General features: G+C 33.8%; 1 protein-coding gene across 2 annotated transcripts; it reads right to left on the bottom strand.

Annotated features, from left to right (window-relative positions):
• Positions 1 to 4,688: 4,688 nt before the first annotated feature.
• On the bottom strand, positions 4,689 to 25,278 carry LOC109815064 (uncharacterized). 2 transcript variants are annotated; one of them, XM_083072780.1, is made up of 18 exons: positions 24,905 to 25,277; positions 24,117 to 24,343; positions 17,098 to 17,236; positions 15,802 to 15,953; positions 15,442 to 15,525; positions 15,271 to 15,333; positions 14,585 to 14,716; positions 14,279 to 14,491; positions 13,005 to 13,124; positions 11,469 to 11,518; positions 8,986 to 9,148; positions 8,747 to 8,884; positions 7,052 to 7,165; positions 6,866 to 6,964; positions 6,321 to 6,410; positions 6,115 to 6,196; positions 5,341 to 5,471; positions 4,689 to 5,247 (listed from the first exon to the last, which is right to left on the bottom strand). In XM_083072780.1, the coding sequence occupies exons 2-18, from the start codon at positions 24,243 to 24,245 to the stop codon at positions 5,104 to 5,106; spliced, it is 2,043 nt and encodes a 680-aa protein (XP_082928906.1). In that variant the 5' UTR covers positions 24,246 to 24,343; positions 24,905 to 25,277; the 3' UTR covers positions 4,689 to 5,103. The 2 variants fall into 2 exon arrangements, with proteins under 2 accessions (XP_082928906.1, XP_082928907.1); XM_083072781.1 differs by lacking the exon at positions 6,866 to 6,964 and having other exon boundaries at positions 24,905 to 25,278.
• Positions 25,279 to 26,502: the final 1,224 nt, after the last annotated feature.

Raw genomic sequence — 26,502 nt, 5'->3', positions numbered from 1 at the left:
CTTTTTTGTTGGCAATTTCATAGGAGCTAGATAAATAAGCAAGGAAGGATACCAAAATGTGTTTAATATCTAATAATTAAATGAAAATAAGAGGATCCATAATGGTTATATTTTCAGAGTATCTTAAACTTAAGCAACTGTATCTTAATTTTTTTTTTCCCACCAGGGAGAACTTAGGTGACATTCTGAGTTGCTTAATTTTAAGCACAATTAGACTCATCTTTTGAAAATTAAATACAAATAAAAAGATTATTAAATTGTGAGTATCTTATGAGTTGTTTTAGCATTGGAATAAAAATGCATTGAATTGTTTATAAGATGTTTAAATGTATCGTCATGCGATGTGAAATGTAATAAAGTAAAATAAGATAAATATTTAATATCCAATTATTGGGGGATGCTCTAAGCAGTAGAATGCATCACAGGAGATTAAAACAATTTTCTTGATTCCTTAAAATGACGGAAAGCAAAAAAAAAAAAAAAAAAGAATGCCAAATATTCATTGCGGTGGAAGGACAAGAAAGTTTTTAAAACAGTTTAAAAAGTGTAGCGAGAAATTTATGAATTGTATAGTGTGTTTGGATGGGGAATTTAAATGAAATAATTTACTTATTTGAAAAATTTTAAATTTTTTGAGGTGAAATACCTTGTTTGGATGAAGAATTTATAAAGAATTTGAAATTCAAGCATTTGTGAAATTCCTTGAAATAGTATAATTTCAAATTCTCCCAAAAAAGTAAGAATTTGAAATTCTTCATATTTTTTTTTCTTATTTCACTTATATATTTTATCTTATCTCTTATCTCTTCATGTTTTTAATTATTGAATATTCAAAAATATTTTTAAAATTATTAAATATTATCTAATATTAATTTTTAAAATTATTAAATATTTAAAAATTAGTTAATATTTATTTTTAAAAAATTTAATTTAAAAATATTAACATATAAATATATTTTTAAAATTAATTTTACCATGGTGAAAACAAATTATCATATTCAACCCAATAATTTAAAATTTGAGAAATTTGAATTAACTTATCCAAACAAAATATTTTAAGAATGATAGAAATTGAAATCAAAGTAATTCAAATACCAATAATTTAAAATTCCTTAAATTTGTAAAAATCTTTATCCAAACACACATTAAATGTGATGTGAATGTAAGATCTAATAAAGTAAAATAAGATATATTTTTAACATATAACCATTGTGGATGCTTTAAGCAATAGAATGCAGCAGAGGAAATTAAAGCAATTATTCATTGTTCCTTGAAATGATGGTAAGCAGAAAAAAATGACAAATATCCAAAAGACCCGAAGGACAAGAAAGTGTTTAAAATAGTTTAAAAAATGTAATGAATTGTTTATGAATCGTATAAATGTGATGTGAGAATGTAATCTTCAATCAAGCAAAATAAGACATCTTTAAAAATACAATAATTGTGAATACTCTAAGAGAATGAGACAAAAGATATTAAAACAATTTTTCATTGTTCTTTGAAATGATGGCAAGCACAAAAAAGGATACCAAATATCCGAATTAGTGGAAGTGGAATGACAAGAAAGCATTTAAAATAGTTTAAAAAGTATAATGAGTTGTTTATGACCTGTTTATTTATTCTTTTCTCTCATAAAATTATTTTTTTTAGTAAAATAAATGTTTTTTTTTATACTTTTTGTATCTATTTTTAAAATTATTTCTTCAAGAATCAATTTTATCTACTTAAAGAATTATTTTTTAATACACTTTTAAAATTTTTAATTTTATATAAACTGACCCTAAATTGACCGATGCTTGTAATTTTAAAAACTAATTTCTTATATTAACTTAGTTTTTTTCTTTCTTTTTTTCAATTAATAGTTAGACTTTGCAAATTTCGACCTAGGGATGACAAAAATACTCGCACCTGTAGGTATTTACGGGTAAAATTCGCTACGGATAATAAATAAATATGTTAATTGGATATCCGCGAATAATGAAGACGGATAATTGTTTACCCGTTTATAAACGGGGCGGGGACGGGTATGATGATATCCATACCTGCGAGTATCCATTTAATAATATTTCTTAAATATCCTAATTATCTTTGTACCATATAACCCTAAAACTAAACTCATATTATTTTCTTTCCATAGAATTATGTTGGATGTAATTTGATTAATTTTCTAGCTTTGATTGTACCAATAAGATTTATGTATTTTAAGTTGTTTACTTTCGTTTGGAATTATGAAATTGATATGAGACTTTCACTTACTTGTGTGAGATTGATGTATTTTAAGTTATTGATTATCTTGAATTTTTATTATTATTTCAACAAAATTAATGTTAAATAGAAGTTCAAAATTAACATTAAATTTTTATTTTTAACATTTCAATGACATTAAATATAAATTTAAAATTATTTATAATTAATTTTTTTAATTTCTTAAAAAATTTATAAATATTCATGGATATCCATGAATATTTGTGGGTATTCAAAAAATTCATGGATACCTGTTTAATGGATACCTGCGTGGATATAAGGTGAATATGAGGCTAATTTTCATCTAGCAGAATAGAAGTGGGTTTACTATTACCCGCCCCATGAGGCCGCAATTGCCATCCATATTTCGACCCTATTTACGTGAGTAGGGTGTTCTATCTAAAGTAAAAACAAAAATGTATAAATTAACCAAAGCTCATGGATCACTTTCTAGTTACTTAAATACACCACTTTTCAGACCAAAGATATACCACTTTCTTAATTTTTAAGAAATTTGCAATTTATTCTCCGTTACAAACGAAATTAGTGCAAATTTAATTCAACTTATATTTTAAGGAAATAATTTATTTTTTATTTATTTAATAAAAAATTGAAGAATAAAAGATATATTTTTTTATAAAAATATTTTAAAAGCTTCCAAACATGTACTTGTTCCAGACATGGAAGGTATTTCATGCTCAACTTTTATGGTTAATGTCAGTCTGTGAAAATCTGAAATTATTTTCGATGTAATAATTCTCACTTCTCTTTTTCTTAATCACATTCACATTTTCACGTAGAAATGACAAAATGAGATGCCTACAAAAAAAATTAGCGGATTGGATTAAACTTTCTATATCAGATTAAATGTGTGCATGGTTAATTTGCCAACCCGTCAAATATTTATTTATTATTTTTAATATTAAATTTGATTAAGTCAAATGTATTATTATGATTTATTATGCATTTGATTTATTTTAAGTTAAAAAATAATTTTCATCCTTATAATTTATTGCTTTCTCTCTTTTAATCTCCGTAAATTTTGTTATTATCATTTCATCTTTAATCTTTTATAATGTTTCAAAAATAATCCTTACTGTTAACTCTCGTTAAAAAAATTACATAAAAAATAAAAAATATATATTATATTTATTATATTTCACTTCATCATTGTGACGTAAGTAAATTGATTTTAATTATTTTTAAACAAAATTTCAAAATGCATTTCACTACGTTTTCACCTTCGTGATCTCGCTTCCTTTCTTTGATCCAAATCCAAATTTTGTAAATCCTAAACCACCCAATCCCAACCCTAATTCTCTTGACAAAGAGTAGCTTCTCACGATAATGATGCCAAGTTCTTTCTCAATGATCACTACCTTTACGAGGTTGTCATTGACCATTACTTTAGCATGGAGGAATTCGACCTTACACTCATTACTCTCCCATTGTGCAGGAGCTCATGCACCACCAGAGCATCCACCACTTTATTAATGTTGTCTCCTTCTCCAAGGCCAAGAAGAATTGTGCTAGTCGACAAAGGATATCAAGACTTATGCCACCTATCTTGACTGTTGTCACGACAACGAGTGAAACACCTTATCGGGGAGGCTAGTGGTTCAACTTCACCACTGACGACAACCAAGACATGATTTTCCTCGACTAAGAGAAGGTGTGCATGAAGAGTATGGATAAATGCATTTTAAAATTTTGTTCAAAAAGAAATTAAAATTAATTTACTTATATCACAATAGTAAAGTGAAAATATAACAAATATAATATGAATTTTGTTAATCACGTAAAAAAATTTTAAACGAGGGAGTTCACGACATTATTTTTGAAATATTATAAATGTTAGAGATGAATAGTAACAAAAAAATTACAGAGACTAAAAGTGAAAAACGATCAATTATAGAAGCCAAAAATTATATTTAAGCTTTTATATTATTATATGTAATTAGAGATTTGTTTTGCAACAAATCAAATATAATTTGTTGTAAATTGAGTTTTATTTTATTATTTAAGTACATTAATTTATGTGAATTTTTGACATATTAAAAAGAATATATGTCAAATAGTATTCAAAATAAATATACAACCTTTTTTTTGCCTTTTTAATTTTTTGGCAAACTCATTTACTAGTCTGCCAACCCACCCTTGGGCACAGTAGACCAAGGTGTTTAACCCACTTTTGTTTGATAGGTCAGCCTAGTCCATTTTTGGCAAACTCATAATAGGTCCATTTTTGGCAGCCTGATAGTAGGCCGAGGCTAAACAAGCTAGACTGACCTGATATGTCATTTCTATCTTCACCTTCATTCTTCCAGCATTCTAATATCATTTGGTAGTTTTACAGGGCTACTAGAGAAGAATAAGCTGTAGTGTGTTTCGGCTTAGCTAACGTAATTTACACTGAGAAGGCAAAATACAGAATACCATCCAAATTGGAGAAATTGTAAAGCTAGTTAGTATTTCCCAAGCTAATATTCACATACAGGGAATTTTCTAACCAATGTAATGGAACTTTTAACTCTAAGAAACAACTACCCTTTGAACAAGTTATAATCACTACTAGAAAGAAAAATTATAAGACATTATACACTGCGATCCTAAACCTAACTTTACAAATGGATAACCATAGGAAATGGCTTAGGCCAGAATTTGGGCTGTACTATCTGAAGGATCAACTAAGGAGTTGTAAGACTAACTAATTACATAATATGAGGAACCTTTGGATGATGGCCACGGACAGACAACAGTGGATACATTTGATTTTGTTTACACCTGATGTAATACACTTACAACATTCGACGATTCTCCCACCAGTGAAAAATTTACATGCCCAGAATTTCTGATTGATTACCTTCGCCGTGCCATATTGGTGTGGTGATGGGCTTTGCTATCGATTCTTATCCTGTCGGCATACATGGGAAGGCGAATTATCTCATTTATTTCATTCAGCAGGATATCCTCTGTGATATTGTCTCTTATACTTCGCATCACCTGTAATGTAAAATAATATCAATATTGACCCAAATTAAGTACAGAATGATAGACAAGAGGGAAACTAAAAAGAAAAAGTAGTTGGTATAAAACCTTTCTATAAGTATTAAAGTCATTTGGAGTTGATTTATCTGTTCTGACTCGTTTGTATATCCATTCCAGTCTATCAGAATCCCAAGAACATTCAATGATCTTTCCAGAAAAATGCAAGGGATCCGAACCTTCTGCAGATTCAAAATTCCATCAAGCATTTGCAATGAATGGAAACTAAGAATCGTCAAACAAGTTACAGACTTATAAACAGACAACTATATCTTGCATGCAAAACAGTATTTACAATGCATAATTATCCTGCAAAACTGAGACACTGCTTCTGATATACACTGTTCTGGTGGGTGCTAAAGCCCAGAATTTGGTTATAGTGATGAGAAAATCACCAACCAATCAAGACACCATATTGGCATACGAACATGTACCTTACTGAGAAATGAGAAACAAATAAATCCATGACCATGACTTGATTTTAATAGAATTTCCTATTCTACAGTGATGCCTAAAATCTCATTGTTGAAATTATAGATTTTAGGTGAGGAAAAGGGAGGAAAAGAGAATAAAGACCTCAAATAATATTCTATTATATTGATATGCTAATGCTATAATGTATTACAAAATACTGAACCAAAACCAATTATCCTATCTATAAAACAATTTAGGTGAAGTACTAAAGAATTGTTTACACTTTACACTAATTTTCTAAGATCTTTTCAGATACTCATATTTTCTCATACACTATTTTGATATTCTAACTATAACATCAGAACTGAATGAGTAGGACAGGTATAATGAAATAATAAATGACTTACTGACCTTCGAATACAACCCTGTACCCTTCCATGAGTTTCTTTTTTCCTCGTTCATAGAGAAAAAGTAGCTGACAATCATTATCAATCTGTCAACACAAGCAGATAGAAATTAGTTGGGAGCATCTGAAACAAACTAGAAGTGATCAAAGATAATAGGTGAGAGACAGCCAAGAGTATTATCCAACAAGTTATGCAATAAGTTGTTGATACCTCAAAGAGAAAATCAACTGAATTCAGATCAGCATATTTCCACTTTAAGAGGCCTTCATGAGTGCGTGGTATGTAGGGATCGTCCCAACCCTGGTTATAAATATTGTCAGTAACAACCTCCTTGCACTTCAATAACAAAAGAAAAAGAAAAAGGAAACACCCTGTTTATGTAGTAAGGAGGATTTGAAAGAAAATAAAATGAATGGATCAATGTATCTGAACCATGAGCTAGTCTAGGTAACAGCGATCTTCCATGAGCTAGTCTAGGTATATTGTCTCTTTTAGCAGACATCATTTTAAGATCACTACAGAAACCAGAAGGATATTCATTCTCATGCTGAATAAGTTGCGAGTTGTATGTAGACCCTGGTATGAGAGAGAACCAATGGGGGAAGGAAAATTCTTAAAAGGCTACAAACCACATGACTGAAAATAGGTGACTTGTTGGCATGGCATTGAGCCATGAATACGTTATTCATTATTCAACATATCAGAAGAGTTAATCTCATCATCATGTTTAATACAATGAAAGAGATTAAACCCACCTGAAATATGAGACCATCTGCATCATGTGAGAGTTTTGGAATGAATTCGTTTAAAAGCTTCGTGACAGTAGAGAGCAACCAAAAATCTTTCCTCCTTACCTGATAATTTTAAATGTATAAATAGCCAAGCTAGCAGAGGAAAATGGAGCTTAAAATGCACCCATTTTTAGGGTTAGATATGCGTACCCTGAATGGTTCCATGTCATATCTGTAGTAAGGATTTCTGCTCTGAAAGCGTTCATGATTCCTGGGTTCAATCACTTCTTTCTCAAGCATCTTCCACCGTTCATAAAATGGCCGCTGCACCAAGTTTGGACTAAATCATGCATTTATTTCACTTTGTATCAAAGAATTGACAAAGTGCTGTATCAAAGTTTGGACTAATCATAATTGTAACTAATTAGGGAAAGAAATCACGTGATAAGGATATATGGTAATCAGTCCTAAGAGATAATAGGAAATAGGGAAATTAGTCCTAAGATATTTTCATATATTATAACAGTTACATCTCTTGTGCATACTTATTATGGATAGTCTCCATTTTATTTCAAAATTTCTAAACACACTTCAGAGATCCTTCATCAGACTTCTTCACAATAGCAGCCACTTTGATATCTGCTATGCTGTTAGAGCATTTTTGAAGGGGGGGCGCTCTATGCCAGTTTCACCCGCTAATTATATCAAGAGACAACTCTCCTAAAAGCTTAAGTTGTTAGGTGAAGTTTCACAAATGACCTTATTACATGATTTGCATCTGTAATATTCATATTCTTCACAAAAGAATCATTTGAACTGGAAAATTTTGGTGAATGGACAGGCCTACTTTAGTTCTCAGACAATTGGCCAGAGGCTCTAATTTCTTGCTAAGGACCAATTCTCCTTTAAGTTTAAGCTGTTATGTGAAGACTCATGAATGCCTTTATTACATCTCTAACAGCCTAATTTGATTCCAAATACATGTATCAGACTTTTATTGATCCACATAGAAATTTCAAATGATGGTTAGGACTTAGGATCTGACCTGATAAACCCTAAATGAACTAGACATATTATTAAAAATTTCCCCATGGATAATATTTACCAAAACCAATATAATTGCTTCGATAACAGAATATGAAGATGGTTTTCTGTTTTAGGAGGTTTTCAACTAATAGTTCCTGTTTTAATCCCACTTGTAAAGCTAAATTCCTGACAGTAACACCTAATGACAGGTTTTTTGTTTATGAAGACTTAAATCCATCTTCAAAACCAAAATAGTTCAATGTCAAACTGCAACAAAAAAAAAAAACCTCAAATCCAATGGTCAAGAGATGGGACAAGATTTTACAAAACCATGCATTTATTAAAATAGCCAACAAGATTACCAACCAGATACATTAAACAAGAAAGTTAAGCGATTAACAAAAAATCATGCAATCAAAAGGAAAAGCAAGAATAAAACATTTTTAAGTCAGCCTTTTTTATATGATGTAAAAGGGATGTACTTTCTAACCCTTACTCCAACCAGAAATTAAACACATGGTGAGAGAAAATAAAAAATATATCAATCTTGAAGTCAATATAGTAACTGTTGCCATTTTTCCCTTCATAGAAACTAAACTAAATAAAAAGAAACAACTGCTATATTATGACCCTAAAGAAAAGTGCGAGAATGCTCTCGGAAAAAAGTAGGATAGTGTTTGCTGAGTTAACAAGAACTTGAAAGTTGGGTGGAATTATAATTTTAAGTAATTTTCAACCATGTAAATAAATAACAAGTTAACAACTAAAGGCAAGCATGAGTGATTTCCTGCTCCCAAAGTCCGCAAAGAATGAAACAATTTTAGTCAAAACCAAAGTAAAGCATCCAGCATTATGTTGTGCACTACAAATATATCAAACCTCTATTACTGATACTCCATTGACTGCCATCAGGTCATATATGAGGTATCTCCGTTCCTGCTTTTTTGAATCTGGCAATCTATCAATAATCATCTCCCCATCAAGTAATGTGAAGTGGTGTGTCTTCTCAGCCATGCCCTTGGAAGCCAAGGATATATACATATCAGTTTGTGCACCTTTAATTTAAAACTGCTTAACAAACACTATCAGAATCATCCACTATGAAGTAGCACACATACATCATTCGTAATCCTGCAAGGAAACCTCATTTGGACCCTTCGAAAATTGAAGCTTCTATCAATCAAGTAACATCCATCCATAGTGATTAGCATCATATATCTTGTTCCATCAGCTTTCCATGTCGCATAATAATAACGTTGTCGTAACAGTTGTAAATTCTCCCTGCATACCAAGCAATCAAATTTAACATATACAGATAAAATGACAAATCAACAGGAACTTTGTCTTGAAAATAACTCCTGCAATCAATAAAGATAATTTCTATATTCACAAAAATACAAAGTTTATAAATAAATGATCTAACTTAGGAAGCCTTTATGTTTTGAAAAACTATGGGAAAAAGTCACTAATTGGTATAATTCAAACAAAGAAACAAGAGTTTGTTGCTACGTCGATATATGTATAGACTCTCCAAATTCCCTCATTAGCATCATTTGATTCATTTATATTTTAAAGGTTTATTTATATAACTATATAAATGACGACTTCCCCCCAATCCCAAAAAAAGAAAAACATAAAATAAGGTTAAAATATTTTTTTAGTCCCTATAGTATTACTTACTTTACCTTTTAATCCCTATAATTTAAAATAGACTTTTTTAGTCCCTATGCTTATCTTTTTGAATCTTTTTTAATCCCTATAGTTTAAGATATATTTTTTTAATCCTTATACTTGTAGTTCTTTAATCTTTTTAATCCCTGTCATTAACTTCTTTTTTGTAACTTTTTTTTTGTATTGATATAATAGGGGTATTAATTCAACTTTGTATGTCTGATGGCAAATTTATTTTGCTAAAACTATTCTAAATTAAGTCTCTTGATGTTTAGTGTATTTTGTGTACCCTTGCTTGCAATACCCATTGTTAAAACACAATTTTTTTACCCTCACAATTGAAAACCTCTATCACATCAATACAAAACAATGCCACAAAAAGAAAATTAACGACAAGGACTAAAAATATTAAAAAAACTGCAAGTATAGGGATTAAAAAGGTCTATACTAAACTGTATGGACTAAAAAGGATCGAAAAAGATAAATATAAGTATTAAAAAGATCTATTTTAAACTATAAGGATTAAAAGGTAAAGTGAAACTATATGGACTAAAAAAATATTTTAACCATAAAACAATAAAGTAGCAATTAGTATATTCTTAAATGACTACATATTAAAAGTACAGAGCATTAAAATCTGATTTCTCCTTGACAGATCTGGCACTGGAGCAATGGTTTGTAACTCTAGCTATGAAGAAACATGTGCAAATGATACAGAAGAGGTCATATAAGAATAAAAAAATTAATATGGACTGCCTGGCGATATATAGGCAACCACTCTCTTGTGCAATTAAGATGTAGGATGTAAAACTAGTTAGGAATTACAAATTAAAGGTTAGCTTACTTTTCCTTATTTGGCATTTTTGCTGAATGTTGGGCATGTAACAGGTCCCTGGACCAATTCTGATTATTAATTTTCATGGTTTTGGTAGAAGTAGAGGCTAAAATTTTGTAGCAAAGACAATCTATCCTACAATATGTTAAATTTGTTAGGAGTGAAACTTGTAATTTTAAGGGAGTTTCTTTGGCACAGCATTTGATTTAGGATAAGACTAGGCATTTGGTATCTTTTCGGCATTAAGAGCATGGTCATTTATTTTAATGGGGTTTCATTAAAAAAATGTGTTAAGGGATTGGGAATATTTGTTCCATTGAGTTTCTCTGGTTTATTGGTTTTCTGTTCCATTCCCTTGTTTAGGAGGATTTCTAATCCTCCTTTCGCTTCATGTTAAAAAACTTCTTCATATTTATAAAAAAGGATATCTCACTTATGAAAATTCAATTCTGGGTAAATCTAGGGATATAAAATTAATTTAAGTAGTATCCTTAGTTGCAAGTCTCAAGAGACTGCAGATTCAACCTTGATCCAAAGAGATCATAGTCGGTCTGTCTCTTGATCTTCCAAGTTTTATATCCTTCATACCATCTAGGCTTCTGCTTATATTAGTTGCAGAATCATGTAAACTCTTCAACATACTGGCCTGATCATGTGCGTTGGGGGCATTGTTAGGTTCGAGTAAACCCACCACTATCGTTGAGGGTCACATCTTGCCTCTGTGGTGTCACTAACAATGACAAGCCCCAATCCATACAATAGGTGAGTTGAACTGTTCGATTGGGAAGCATAAAACAATCAAGACAGAATGGGCCAGGCTCACCCAACCGAGAAAGATGAATAGAATCCAACCAAAAGGGGCGAGGCCCAAATAAGCCTGAGGGACGTCTTAATTGGGCCTCCTGAGGGAACAAGAAGCATGACTCATTTTAAGAAACCCAATGCTAACAACCAACATAATCATATGATTGGTTAAGGTTTAAAAGCATGGTATATGAAAAGTATAGTAGCTAAAGAACTAGCAGCCTGAGGTTTACTGGTTGGTTATTATAACATATCACAATATAGTGCATTAATGGCACAGATAAGTTGGACCTGTTTAAAGAAACTGGGTGTGATCCAGGAAATTGCATGTGCCCTCTGGCCTGCACCATAAGAAACAGTAAGATGGCAATATATAATAAAAACATCAGATGTACATTAAGCAGGGAAAGGCAAACCATAAAATGTAAAAGTGGATGTTAACAGCAGCTTAGATAAACATATATGAAAGCATAACTGGATGTTTTGCATCTGTTGTCTCACCTAAAAGCATTTTTGGCCAAGTGCCTTGAAAAATATAAACCAACCTTTCTAACTAAAAAGGTCTTATTGATTTCACAGCATTGTGGAAAGAGGCTCCAAGCCAACCAGGAATCATGACATTCTGGCTCAAAATAACATTTTTCAACAAAAGTAGCAAAACTTCTACAGTGAAAGATACTTATAGAATAACATAACATTTTGCAAACATATAATAATGGCATGTCCAAGGTTGTCAGCATTGTGCTTTCATTCATACTATCATCATATGATCCTGAGTTTTGGGGCTGCAACATGCTTAAATCTCTGCAGGACTGGAGTAGGAATAATGATTTTACTTGCTGAAAGGCAGGACCATAGATCTTCTCCGAACTGGGTTGATGCTGTTTGGTAGGTCAGATCACATGATCCAGTTCGGGGGAAAAAACAATTTTTTTGAAGTTATTTTGCCTAAAAACCCTCCTTTCTTCACTTGATTCTCAATTTCCCTCTCACCCAACTCTGACCAGGCCTCTCTTCTACCAAACTGCATTATGGGTTTTGTGCACTTGTGCTTCTCTGTTGTGATTCTTTTCCCACACGGTCACATCTGTGTAGTTCTTTTCCTGAGCCTAGGTTGTGCGATTCTCTTCTGCTCTGTTCACTGTACTTGGTTCTTGACTAGTTGGCTTCATGGTGCAACTTGGGTCTTCTCTGTTGTGCAACTTGGTCCCCTATTATCTATGTGCAACTTTGTGTTCTCCTCTCATTTTCTGTAGGAGGGTTGTTTGATTTGCTGTCTGAAAAATGGCTTCAGGCTGTTGTGCTACTTGGTCCATATTCACTTGCTGTTTCAGTTTGTTATCTTTTGTGTTTGAAGTTTTACTTGACAATCTTATGCACAATTCCAGTTTATTCAAGTGTTGGTTGTGATTTAATGGTTAATTTTCTTATCTTTGTTATTATAAACACACACAGATATGTATGTATGTTTTAAGTATAATTTTGCATTTTAGCAAGATCTTACAATCCATGTTACGATCCACAATTTAAATGCTTTTTACCCCTTCTGATTCCATGTAGCATCATGATTTGACAATCTTGGACATGTCTAAGCACAAATAACAAAACAATAGCCCAAGAATGTGACAAACTCAGGCACAGTACCAAAGAATAGAGCAACAAGCAAAACGAATGCCCACCAATTTTTTCATAGCAATGTAATTGAACAAACAATAAAAGATTCAGTGAAGCTATAAAATACATCCTAATTACATTACTGAGTTGTCAACACAATGGGAATCCAAGTGATAAACTTGCACATGGAAGACAACTATTTAAAAGGCTTACCCCAACACCTAGTCTGAGCGTTTGAAAGCAGAACTGGCGAAATGCATCTTGCTGATCATTAGGTATCTCATCTCCCAAAACATCGTCATTTGTCATTATTGTGTCAGTCTCATGATTCTCCTGAGAGAATAGGAAAGATATTGAGAATCAGCTTCAGACAAAAGCATCTAAAGTACACAACTAATTGACGACTGGGTTCAAGAATGTAACGAGATAAAGTCAATGTTATCTTAGACTGACCCATTTTTAAAAATAAAAAAAAAGTCGGTAAAAATCTTACTGACAAGAAAAAAAAATGCAGCATTGTCTTCTATGACACATGAACCTTCAACAGTGATAATGCATTTGACAGGAGTGTAAATGGACATAAAGAAAAGATGAAATGGTGGAAAAACAGAGACAAATGACTTCTTCAGAAATCCCACAATTCTTCCACAGCCCATTTTTTTTGAAAAGGAATTTATTAGACAGAAAAAAAGGAAGTACTACAACTAAGAGGGAGTTAAATCCCCAAAACAAAGAAGAGAAAAGGGAGGAAAATAAAAAAGTCAAGAATGTGACAAGGCTGCCCATTCTCTTTGCAATGGAACAGGAAAATCCCTCATAATTGCCATGAGCAAAACACCAGCAAGAATGAGATGCTGCAAATGCAAAGTAGGGTAGAAGCTTGGTTTCGTTCTACTCAAATCAAGTACATCAAAGAACAACAAAACTAGCACCACCACCAAATGTTAGCACTTGATCTTCCAAAATTTTTAAAACAAACTAACATAATCTGTTCAAAGTGAAGGCAAGGGGACAACCAACAGGCCTCCAACACATTAAATAACTTATTGCAAAGGAACTTCACCACTCTACAATGCATAAACAATCAAACCGCTGTAGTGCAGCAGATAGCCCCCCACCCACCTCAGAAAAAATGTTTTTGAAAAGTTATACTTTCATATTTTTTTCAATAGAAAATCTTTAAGTTTGTCCCTGGAATTGCTTCTTCTTTTCTTTCTTTGGTTGCCCCACAAGGAAAAATCCCAAGCTCCACCCAATTTGAATCAAGACTTCAGAATTGCTAAACCACCCAGGCAAAGGACTTGATCTCAAAGGAGTTTCACATTTCTAAATGAGCTTCTCAAGAAGAAACCTATCCTTATTAGGAGTAAGAAACAGGAAACAAGACTAACATGATCAACACAATGGAAGATCAACAACCTATTCATATAGTATGAGATATCAATAAAGGCCAAAATAACAGAATTCACTTTCAATATTATCCATACATGCAAAGGAGAGCCTGGTACTCCATCATCATCGTCATCATCTGGCACTGCTTCACCATTGAGATCAACAAGTTCAGGAGCTCTCTTCCACTCGGGGGTAGGGGGACAAACTATCATTTCAGGCTTTTTTTCATGATAAAATGCATATAATGCATCAATGTACTCAGGTTTATAGATTCCTGGAGGGCGTGCATCCGAAAATATTTTTATTGCCTGCAGAATAATCAAATCTAAAAGTATAAATACTTAACTTAAAATCGCATCTTTAGCAGGGATATAAAATCATATGGTAATTCCAACACTAACCTGAGTAACAGACATTGACATTGTGCGCATCAGATAATGGATGATCATGTATCCTGTACGATTATGACCATGTGTACAATGAACAAGTATATACTTTCTCGAGTGTTTTTGACGTGATATAAATTGCGTAACCTAGAGTTGAAAAAAACCATATGGTTAAAAACTTGTGACCAAAATGATGTTGCTCTAAAAGAAAGCATCTATTTTTTTACTCTCCAAAAAGAACAAAGCATTCCATTTTTTTTTTCTGTAATTTCAAAACACAGACAATATAAGCAGCCAAAAATTGCATCACATGTCTGCATAGAAATATAAAATAATGGTAAAATTTAATAAGATAAATAATAATATTTAGGTTATTAGATATAAAACCATTTAATTATTAAATAAAAAAATAATATTTTAGAAGGGGAAAAAAAAAGGGCAGATGGTATAACAATGAATTTTGCAAGCATCTAATATTCTGCAGAAAATGTTAAAGAAGTCATAAAAGAAAATATGAAATCAATACATGAAATAGTTTTGAAAGTATTAGGAGTCCTCACTTCTTGAATATGTTGATGAGGTGATGTATATGCTTAATCATGTAAAGAACAACAAGCTAGCCTACCCAAGAAAAGGAAATAGATGCTACATTCCTCAAAATAACTCAGGAAGATTACAACATGAGAAAGAAAGAAACATACCTCATAGACAAAATGATTAACAGATACATTATCAGGTACAGAATTGCGGCCCTTGCATTGAATCTAAATCACAGTAATGATCCTCAAATGTAAGGAAAAGAAAGAGGAGTGACAGTTTTAAAGACATGATTAAAAAAAATAGTTGGTAAGCAAAGGTCAACCATTACAAACCTTAACATGCTTGATACCCTCCTTTTTAAGATCTGCTACTGGATAGTATCGGGAAGTATTTGTCAAATCAATTACCAGACCAAGCTGCAAGGCAACACAATAGAGTAATACACTTTAAAAGAGAAAGTGAAAAATGAAGCAAATCATGGATACAAAATATATGGTGCTTCTGAGAAGAAGTAAAGATAGTAATTTAATTAAAAAAACATAACGAGATTGCATCAATCTCTTTTATTTTGTTTCTAAGAATCTAGAAATCCCTTTCATTTAGATCTCTTGCACTTAAAATTAAATTAGAAGGCAGAGGAAACAGAATAAAGTATTATGAAACATTAAAATTTTTGAATAAAGTCTACTTACTTTTCTCCCTAAAACTCTCTGTTGATGTATCACTTGTTTAAATGAGTATCTTTTACCAGGAATGATGTAGTCATTGAATGATTCACCAAGTGGAACCTTGGAAGGTATCATGCAAAAAATTTCCTGGCCAAATGAAGGGCAATCCAACCAACCTGCATGTAAATAATAAAATGATAATAGTAAATAGTAATTCAATATCTTTATCTTCTACTTACATTTACAAGTGTCTTAATCTATCACAAAGTATATTGAGTATATCAAACGAATGAGGAAAAAGCAACCCAACAGCATTTCATAAATATAAAATGCTCCAATACCATGTATTTGTCATTTTGTTATATCACAGAACCTTCACTCGGCACCAAAAGAACAAAAGCTGCTAGTAACTAAGGGTGTAAGCGTATACAGATAACCCACCAATCCAAACCGATCAAAACCCGTCTCTGTGCAAATTGAGTAACAGGTTTTGTTTTTTCAACCTGTGACCCAATCCAGTCCGACAAGGTCATATATTATTATTATTATTATTATTATTATTATTATTATTTGTATGATCATTTGTTCAGGATAATACTCACTATCACTTGTACTCAGTAACAGATTTTATTTTTAGGTTGATAGCATTGTAACAATATAATATTTATTTTAAATTTTATTTTGTATTAATTAATGTTGATTTTTTGAATTGATAATAATGTAACAAATTAACAAATTTGTTTTGGAATTTAGTTTGTATGATTGTTTGCTTTATAGGTTGATAATATTGTATTTGCAACAATGTATCAAATGATTTACATCTATTTTGAAATATTTAAATTTTTACAAAAATAAATGAATTTAATTATGTTGACCCGATTGACCAACTCAACCCAATCTATTTGTGATCAAGTTGAATTGGGTTGAGTTTTTAAAAAAATTGCACATATCCAACCCAATCCAACTCTTTAAATTTTGATCGAGTTGAGTAACAGATTCATCCAAATCCAACCTAACCCAATCCGCTTACACCCATACTAGGAACTAACAAAATAACATGCTATTGTTTTTTTACCACGAAACAAATTTTAGAGTAAATTAAGCAAAAAAGCATATGTGACATAATAAATATCCTACAGAATAGTCCAACATAAGCATAGAAATGGAATAGCATTAAGAGTTATCTGAATTTTCCAATTCTACAGAGTCAACAGTAGCATTATTAAAAAATATTAAATTGTTGAAACAAAATATGAATGAAATGGCATTACTAATTACTGCTGGCTAGATAGCAAGTTGACCGGGGAAAGATATCCTTACCTGGGGGAAGCTTACTTCTATCATATGTTTTAAGGATTTTAGTATGAAATAGCTGATCAGGTCCAGGTGAATGTGATACTTGCACAGGTTTGTCATCCGAACGTTCTCTTTTCAACCTTCTCTTTCTTTCTTCACGTTCCTAAAAAGAAGCAGGAACTCAGTAATTGTGCTAAAGAAGAGACATTAAAGGTAAAAATAAATTTGATTTTGTTTATGGAACCCAAAGAATCAGAGGAAAATATGGCATAGATATGATTGGAAGACTAAATAGAAATCTTGTCAGGGACTCCGACCAATGTTGATTAAAAATTTAAGCTGACAAAGACCCAATTTCATAATTGAAAAATTTTCTCTTTATTTTAATTCTTTTTTATATATATCTTTGTATAAGGAAGTGGAAGAAAAGGGAGAGGGAGGGGAGAAAGATAAAGAGAAAAGATTCTTAGAACTCAAAACTTTGGATGAACTTCTGCAAAATCTTCGAAAATTCAAATTCAAACACAGTATCTAAGCATCTCCAAAAGTCTCAACTCATAATTTCCTTAAAAGATAGTACATATAATTTTATTGAAATGAATTCAGCTCCCAGAAATTTCTTTTATATGACAAGACAGTTAAAAATTATTTAAAGTAATTTCCATTATCCACCATTCCAATAAAGCCAAATACAAGCTTATGCTGTACAGTCTCAAGGCAGAATCAAAATAGGCTGCTGCATATGAGCAAGTGCATGGATTTGAATGGGAATACTAACTTTCAGGCAAAAAAAGGCAGTTTATTAGAAAGGTTATCAAATTCAGATTCAAATAATGAATAGCCAAGCTAATTTTTGAATCGTGAATCATAATTAGTATTAAATCATAAGATTTAGAGACAATAAAGAATAACTTCAACTATATCATGTAGATGGTATATAGTGTTCAATTCAATGTAATAACTTTAAATAGAAGTAGATGAAACAATTTGACCATAAGTCTTATAAAACAAAATTATTAGTTATATCTAAGTTTGTAAAGCCTCTATTTTAGAATAATTGAAACGAAGTAATGAAATAGACAAATAAAGTACATGCATTGAATGAGTGGGTGACAAATAACATAGTGGAATAATCAAATCTGATAAATTTAGAAGTGTTCCTTCAATTCCTTTTCATTTAACAATTTAAGTTTTTGATAGGTCTCAACTGGAAATTAAGAGAGAATTTGAGAATAACGAAAGATTGTAGTATTATTGTTCTTGAGTTCTTGCTGTCAACACAACAGAAAGAAAGAATACAATGAATCAGGCAATTCGAGAGTGCCTATCTCTCCCAAAATACAATACTTCTCCTCCCCTTCTTCTCCCTTATTCCCTCCTATTTATACAATTTAACAGTCCCTACCAGACTGTCATCAGTTAGTTACAAAATTAACTAACTGTCCCCCTTTTCCCTCCTAACGTAGACCTGTTTAACCACAGGTCTCCTATCAATACTCCCCCCTCTAGCAATCACCTTGTCCTCAAGGTGGAATTGTGGAAATGCAATCTGCATCTTGGTTGCTGTCTCCCACGAGTTTTCACAATCCGGAAGGTTGTGCCATTGGATAAGCACCTCTAACTCTCCTGTTCTGTTGTACCTGTAAGACAAAAGTTCCGCCGGCTGTGGCTGCAATTCCCAGTCTGCAGAAATGTCTTCCGGAAGGGACTGCACTTGTTTTTCTGGTGGAACTGCCTTCTTCAATTTGCTGACATGAAAGACTGAGTGAATTCTGCTGTTTTCTGGTAACTGCAACTTGTAAGCCACCTCACCCACCTTAGCCACTACCTGAAAAGGACCATAGTATCTAGGACTCAATTTCTCATTTCTCCTCTTCGCCAGCGATTTGAGCCTATACGGTTGGCCCTTCAGATAAACCCAGTTCCCCACCTCAAATTTCACATCTCTTCTTTTCTTATCTGCTTGTTGTTTCATCCTATGCTGCGCCTTTCCAATGTTAGCTTTCAACTCTTCCAAAATTCCGTCTCTCTCTTCTGCCATTACATTCACAGTTTCCACCTTGGAAGGAAAAGTTTGAGCTTTGAAAATCGTAGGAGGATCCCTTCCATACACAGCCTTGAATGGGGTCATACCCGAAGACTGATTATAATGAGTGTTAAAACAAAATTCTGCCCAAGCTAACCATCTAGGCCATTGCCTGGGTTTATCCCCTACAAAACACCTCAAGTAATCCTCCAAACACCTATTCACCACTTCTGTCTGTCCATCCGACTGGGGGTGATATGCAGAAGAATATTTCAATTTCGTACCTGCTGATTTAAACAACTCCGACCAAAACTGACTCAAAAACAATCTGTCCCTGTCCGTTACAATGGATTCCGGAAATCCATGTAGTCTCACCACTTCCTGAATGAACACTTGAGCCACCTCTTGTGCCGAAAAAGGGTGTGATAGGGGTAAAAAATGAGCGTACTTGGACAATCTGTCTACTACCACCAAAATGGTATCCTTGCCTAAAGCTCTTGGGAGTCCACCAATGAAATCCATGGATATGTCAGTCCATATTTGTGTCGGAATCGGTAATGGTTGCAGCAATCCCCCTGGCGCTAACGTCTGATACTTATTAATTTGGCAAACGTGGCATTCAGTTACGAATTTGGCAATATCCTTCTTCATTCCCCTCCAGAAAAATGCAGCCGATACTCTCTTGAAAGTCCTGAAGACTCCAGCATGCCCCCCCATTGCTGAAGCATGGAACTCCTGGATGATAAGAGGAATCCTGCTCGAATGTCGGGGTAAAACCAATTTGCCTTTAAAGAATAATTTTCCCTCCTTCAATTCATACCCTTTTTTCGTATCCGGGTCTGTGACCAATTTCTGTATTAATGCTTGCATTTCAGCATCCCCCAAGAACTCCTCTTCCCATTTCCGCCACTCCTCCATTTCCACTCTTGATATGGCAGCATACATCATCTGCCTTGAGAGCCCATCAGCCGCCTTATTCTCATAACCTGGTTTGTATTGGATTTCGAAATCAAATCCCAATAACTTGGTCGTCCACTTGTGATGCTCTTCTCCCAATAACCTCTGCTCTGTAAGAAACTTAAGGCTCCTCTGATCAGTCTTTATAGTGAACTTCCTTCCCATCAAATAATGCCTCCATTTCTGAACTGCCACCACAATCGCCATCAGTTCCCTTTCATAAACTGACTTGCTCTGGGCCTTTTCAGAAAGTGCCTTGCTCATGAAGGCTAAAGGTCTGCCCTCTTGAAGCAGCACTGCCCCAATCCCTTTGCTGGACGCATCTGACTCTACCACAAACTGTTTGGAAAAATTTGGTATGGCCAGAATTGGTAATTCGACCATGGCCTGCTTTAGTGCATCGAAAGCCTTGGTGGCTTCCCCACTCCAAACGAATGCTTCCTTTTTTAACAATTCAGTCAGCGGTCGAGAAATCACCCCATAGCCACGAACAAATCGCCTATAATACCCGGTCAGACCCAGAAACCCCCTCAAACCTTTAAGACTCGTAGGTTGAGGCCACTTAAGCATGGCTTCTACTTTGGAAGGGTCAGCTGCCACCCCCTTGACCGAAATAACATGACCCAAATACTCCATTTGAGGCCTTGCAAACTCACACTTCTTTCCATTAACCATCAACACATTTTCCTTTAACAAATTCAGCACCTGCCTTAAGTGGTATTGATGCTCTTCCAAATTCCTGCTATACACCAATATATCATCGAAAAATACTAAAACAAACTTTCTCAAAAATGGCCTCAATACTTCGTTCATCAGCCCTTGGAACGTTGAGGGTGCATTAGTAAGGCCGAAAGGCATTACCAAGTATTCATAGTGCCCTTCATGCGTTCTAAAAGCCGTCTTGTGAATATCCTCCTCTCTCATCCGAATTTGGTGATATCCCGATTTCAAATCCAATTTGGAAAATATAGTGGCCCCAGTTAGTTCATCCAACAACTCATCAATAACTGGAATTGGAAATTTATCTGGAACGGTTACCTTATTTAGCACCCTGTAATCTACACAAAACCTCCAACTCCCATCCTTCTTTTTAACCAAAATTATAGGACTAGCATAAGGGCTGATGCTAGGTCGGATAATTCCGGTTCTCAGCATATCCTGCACCAATTTTTCAATCTCATTTTTTTGATAATATGGATATCTATATGGTCTGAGGTTAGGGATCTCCGCTCCCTCCTTCAAATTGATCGCATGGTCTTGCCTTCTTGACGGGGGTAGTCCCTGGGGTTCCCTGAAAACCTCCTCAAACTCCTCCAAGAGTTTCTGAATACTGTCCGGAATGGCTCTCATCTTCTCCCCTGACTCCGTTTCTGCCACACAACATTCCACCCAATAGATTTCGTCCTCCTCCTTCAGTTGCTTGAGGGTGCCTTTCAAGGGTGCTTCCAACACACTCAAAGAAGAGTCCCCCTTGATTAGATAGACCCCTCCTCCCACTCTAACCTTTAAGGTTAATTTATCAAAATTAGCCTTAATTTCTCCCAGCCCCCTCAACCATTCCATTCCTAAAATCACGTCAACCCCATCCAAAGCGAACAGATAGAAATTCTGCCTCAACGGAACCCCTTGTAACTCCATTTCCAACCCTGAGCACATGCCCTGCGCCTTCACACTATGCCCATCCCCTACCTTCACCCAATACGGTTCAGTTCTCTCCACCTCCAGCCCCAATTTCCTTACCACTGAATCAGCAATAAAGTTGTGGGAAGCCCCACAATCCACCAAAACCAAAACTGAATTATCACCTATCTCCCCCCAGCATTTAAAAGAATGTTTTGAAGTCATTCCCACCATGCTCCGAAAATCTAATGTTGTGGTGGATGGTTTACCACTCCATTGGATTTCCTCCTCTTCATCTTCCACTACCACGCCTTCTTCTAACAGCATTATTCGAATTTGCTTGTTTTTGCACACATGTCCCGGTGCATACTTCTCTTCACATCGGAAGCAAATCCCTCTTCTCCTCCTGTCTTGGTACTCCGCATCTGTCATGCGCCGCCAATTTGTTCTTCCTTCTTCCTTCGTCACCGTAGGTTCCTCTTGCTTCCTCTTCTCTTCCTCCCTCCGGCTGCCATAAATGTTCTTGCTCCATCCCCCTCTGTTATTAGTAGCAGACGATCCACCCCCTTCTTTCCTGAGAATAGAATTTCGGGACTCTATCAACAGGGCCAAATCCATAATTTCTTCTAATGAATTGAGTTGATGCAACCTCAATTCCCCTTTAATCTCCTCCTTGAGACCATTCAAGAAAATCCCCTTCAAATAATTGGTATCCCCGATCCGGAGAGGCCCAGAATTTGCCTCAAATTTTTCCCTGTAATCAGCCACACTCCCTTCTTGCTTAAGGCCCAACAATACCTCATACGGGTTTTGTACCATCTCTGGCTGAAACCGTCTCAACAAGGCCCCTTTGAGACCCACCCACGCAGAATTTGGATTTCTGCCTTCCCACCATTGAAACCACGTCAACGCCTTCCCCTGCATCGCCACCATCGCAACCTCCACTTTTTCGTCCTCCAATACCCCCTTCAATCGGAAATATCTCTCCATCTGCCCAACCCATCCTAACACGTCCTCCCCCTGGAACAGCGGCAATTCCAGGTTTCGCCACATCCACCCTTTCTTTTCCGCTCTTGGGTCCCCATGAATTTCGTCCCCTTCGCGGCCGTTGCTTCCCATGGTTACTCTCATCTCCTTCAACTGCTCCAACATTTCGCGCATAGCCCCCTCGATGTTACGCCGCCATTCACTTTCCTCCACCGCGCGCTTCTGTATGTCTTGCAATCCCTTTTCCACCTGTTCCAACCTAAAATCCATTTTCTTTTCCATCTTTGATCGCCTCTGTTTCGTACCTGCTTTGATACCAGTTGATAGGTCTCAACTGGAAATTAAGAGAGAATTTGAGAATAACGAAAGATTGTAGTATTATTGTTCTTGAGTTCTTGCTGTCAACACAACAGAAAGAAAGAATACAATGAATCAGGCAATTCGAGAGTGCCTATCTCTCCCAAAATACAATACTTCTCCTCCCCTTCTTCTCCCTTATTCCCTCCTATTTATACAATTTAACAGTCCCTACCAGACTGTCATCAGTTAGTTACAAAATTAACTAACTGTCCCCCTTTTCCCTCCTAACGTAGACCTGTTTAACCACAGGTCTCCTATCAGTTTTCATTTTCTTTAATGAGAATGGGTGAAAGTAAACAAGAAAAGAATAAATAACGAATTGTTGAATCATGTGAAAATCATATTGATGATACGAAATTGCATAGATTCTTTTATGTAAGATACAAAGTCATTTGAGACTTATCTTATGATATGAATCAATATGTATCCAAATTGTATCAAAATTCAAATTGTAGAATTCGAATTGTGAATCATCAAATTCTAATAACTACAGGGACATCTACTAGAATCAGCTTACTTGATTCTAATAAAAATGGGTTTTTGAAGACCATATAATTGTAGTACCGCCATAACATGTGAATATCAGCTATTTTGAACCCCAAAATCGCCCAAGGCTGCTCTACTATCCCTCTATAGAATGCTATTGACTACTATGATTGCAGGATATATGATTTAATTACTTCCAAGTTTCCAACAGCACTTTACAAAAATTATAAATTATATAAATTGATCTTGTTCCATGCCAGGGGATGGTAGCATCCAAATTTACAACTTCTATCCAACATCAGCAATATTAAAATTTAGCATCCAGATTCACAAAGATTATATGCATAATTGTTCATACAGCCATATAGTATAGTCAAGTCAATTTAACACTAAAATGACCCATTAAAATGAAAGTAAGGGTCTCAACCAAACTCGACAAAAATCTACATGAAAATAACTTATATATGTAATATAACAATAAATGTGAAACTACAATAAATGTGAAACTACCATCACAGCAGTCCACGGTACCATAAATCAAAGCCAACTTAGACCACCATGACATCATCAAGTGGAGGAAAAAGCATAACAATAGAGGAAAGGATACCCGGCGAGCAATATCAACTGAAGTTTCCATGCGCTCTTCTGGCGCATGGTACTCTTCGACCTGGCTCTCAAAAGCATCTTCATCTTCCTCCGGCACAGGCGAGGCATTCAAATCCATAGCAACTATCATTGAGCAGCACCAAGCAACATTCGGCCACCAGGCTTGCCACAGTATAATTCAAATAAGCCACTACTATCTACATATATCAGTGCCTATAATTCTTCTACCTGCACCATTGAAACAGCAGCAATCATAGTATTAAGCCAACATGCCTCAGCAAGATTTCTTAAAAGCAAATAAAAGGAAATCTCTACTAGCGTATTGTTAAAACACCAAGGTCTAAATTACGGTAGCAGTCAAAGTACCCATGATGTTGTGAGAAATTGTAGACAAATGCCGCCATGCAGACACAATTTGTTCGGGTATCACTTACCACTCCAAAATCCTTTACGTTCGTAAAACCTTTATAAAAACCTTGTCAAACATCATAATCATCTAATTCTCCAAACCCAACAAAAAGATACCCAGGTGAATTTTCATTTTCTTTTCCCTCCAACTCAGTTAACCATACACCTAATTTTTTTTTTAATAAATAACTAAATACTCTGCTTCTCTCTCTCCCACAAACACCCTCACTCTCACTCGCTCATATCATCCCAACTCCAAGGAGCAACACAGGTTCAAAGTTCACACACCAAAGCTAGAAGAATTCAGCTCAACATTCTCAACCGAAGCTCAAGAATTCACAAACAAAATTGAACAAGAGAGTGGAACAGCAGCAAACGCACCTCAGCAAGCAAGCGAAATCGACGACGAATTCCCTTCGCGAAACGAAATTCCGAGCTCGAGGTAGCAGGCCCTTCTTCGTGCGACGGTGAAAAGCGAAACTCGCTCGATCACAATGAGTGGGAGTTTGAATGGAATTCGCATGAAGGAGGAGCAAAAACCCTACTGAAATTCTGCGTAAGACGCTTCTCTCTCGTGAGGGAGTGTTGGCGTGGAAGCTCCAAACCCTAGAGAGAGAAGCGTAAGCAGAGAGAGAGAGAGAGAGAAAGAGGTGTTTGTTTGTTCGTTGGAGTAGTGAGAGAAAATAAGGTGTTAGCTTTGTTTGTTGCCGCAGAGAAAGAGAGAGACAGACGAAGCCAGGAGTGGACGAAGAAATAAAAAGCAATTCGAAATTTGTCAGTTAGAAAGAAAATTTTATATTATATTATTTCATATAGGGGATCAGTACATCATAACTACCACCTAAGTTATGAAAATGTTTAATTACAAATATTCTATTTTATTAGTATTTATGTATACATTTTCTATCACATAATAGCTGCAACTTGAGATATTTAGACACAATTTTTTAATATAATATTGCTAAAATAATTCTTTTTTAATCAATATATTATTTTTAATTATAATGATTAAATAATTTATATATAGATAAATTAAGGAAAATAATTATTATTTTATTAAAGAAACTCGTATATCTTTTTGAAAGACGCTTAAATCCCTATGTTGTTGTATTCTAATTTTTTTTCCATTAATATATCTTTTTAAATGAAATAAAAAAAAAATGTGAATAAAAAAATATTTATTCTCTTTAAAAATAATAATTATCCACGGGTTTTTTTTCTTATAGAGACTAAGGGTGAAAAATAGATGAATCTATGATATTTTAGACAAATTATGCATGTGATAAAAATAATTCATGAATCAATTTGAATCCATTAAATTTCAATTCATCCATTTCATTTATAGAAAAATATTATTTAATTCATTCATGAATATTTTTTATTATGGATAAATATCCTATTTATTCATTAAATTAATGTTTTTTTTTAAATATTTTTAAAATGTTTTATTTCTCTTTACTCTCTCTTTCATCTCTTTAGATTATAAACAAAATTAGTATGTGAAATGTATTTCAAAAAGGAGTAAAAAGAATGTTTGATTAAAAGAGTATAGAGAGTAGAAGTTTCACTCTCTAAGTTCCACATAATATATATATATATATATATATATATATATATATATATATATATAAAATAATTGTGATAATACCACCGTCATTAATTAAATGTTATATATTAAACACAAATATTTATTTTGTGTGAAAGTATTTATAGGAGATTTTTTCAATGAGAGAGTTTGTAAGGATTTTTTTAAATACTTTATTTAATTTGATTTTTATTTATCATAATTATTTATAAATTATTTTAATATTTTAAAATAAATTATCAATAAATAAAAATAAATTTCTTATTTCAATATATATTATTTATCATAAATCTATAATATAATTTATATATTCGAACATAATATTTATTTATATATATTATAAAACTTAGTTATATGTAATAAACAAGTAAGTATCTTGAACAAGTTAAAATAC

This window comes from Cajanus cajan, chromosome 4 (genome assembly GCF_000230855.2).
Source record: "Cajanus cajan strain Asha chromosome 4, NIPB_CcT2T_4, whole genome shotgun sequence".
Lineage (NCBI taxonomy): Eukaryota > Viridiplantae > Streptophyta > Magnoliopsida > Fabales > Fabaceae > Cajanus > Cajanus cajan.
This window is presented reverse-complemented; position numbering and strand designations above follow the sequence as displayed.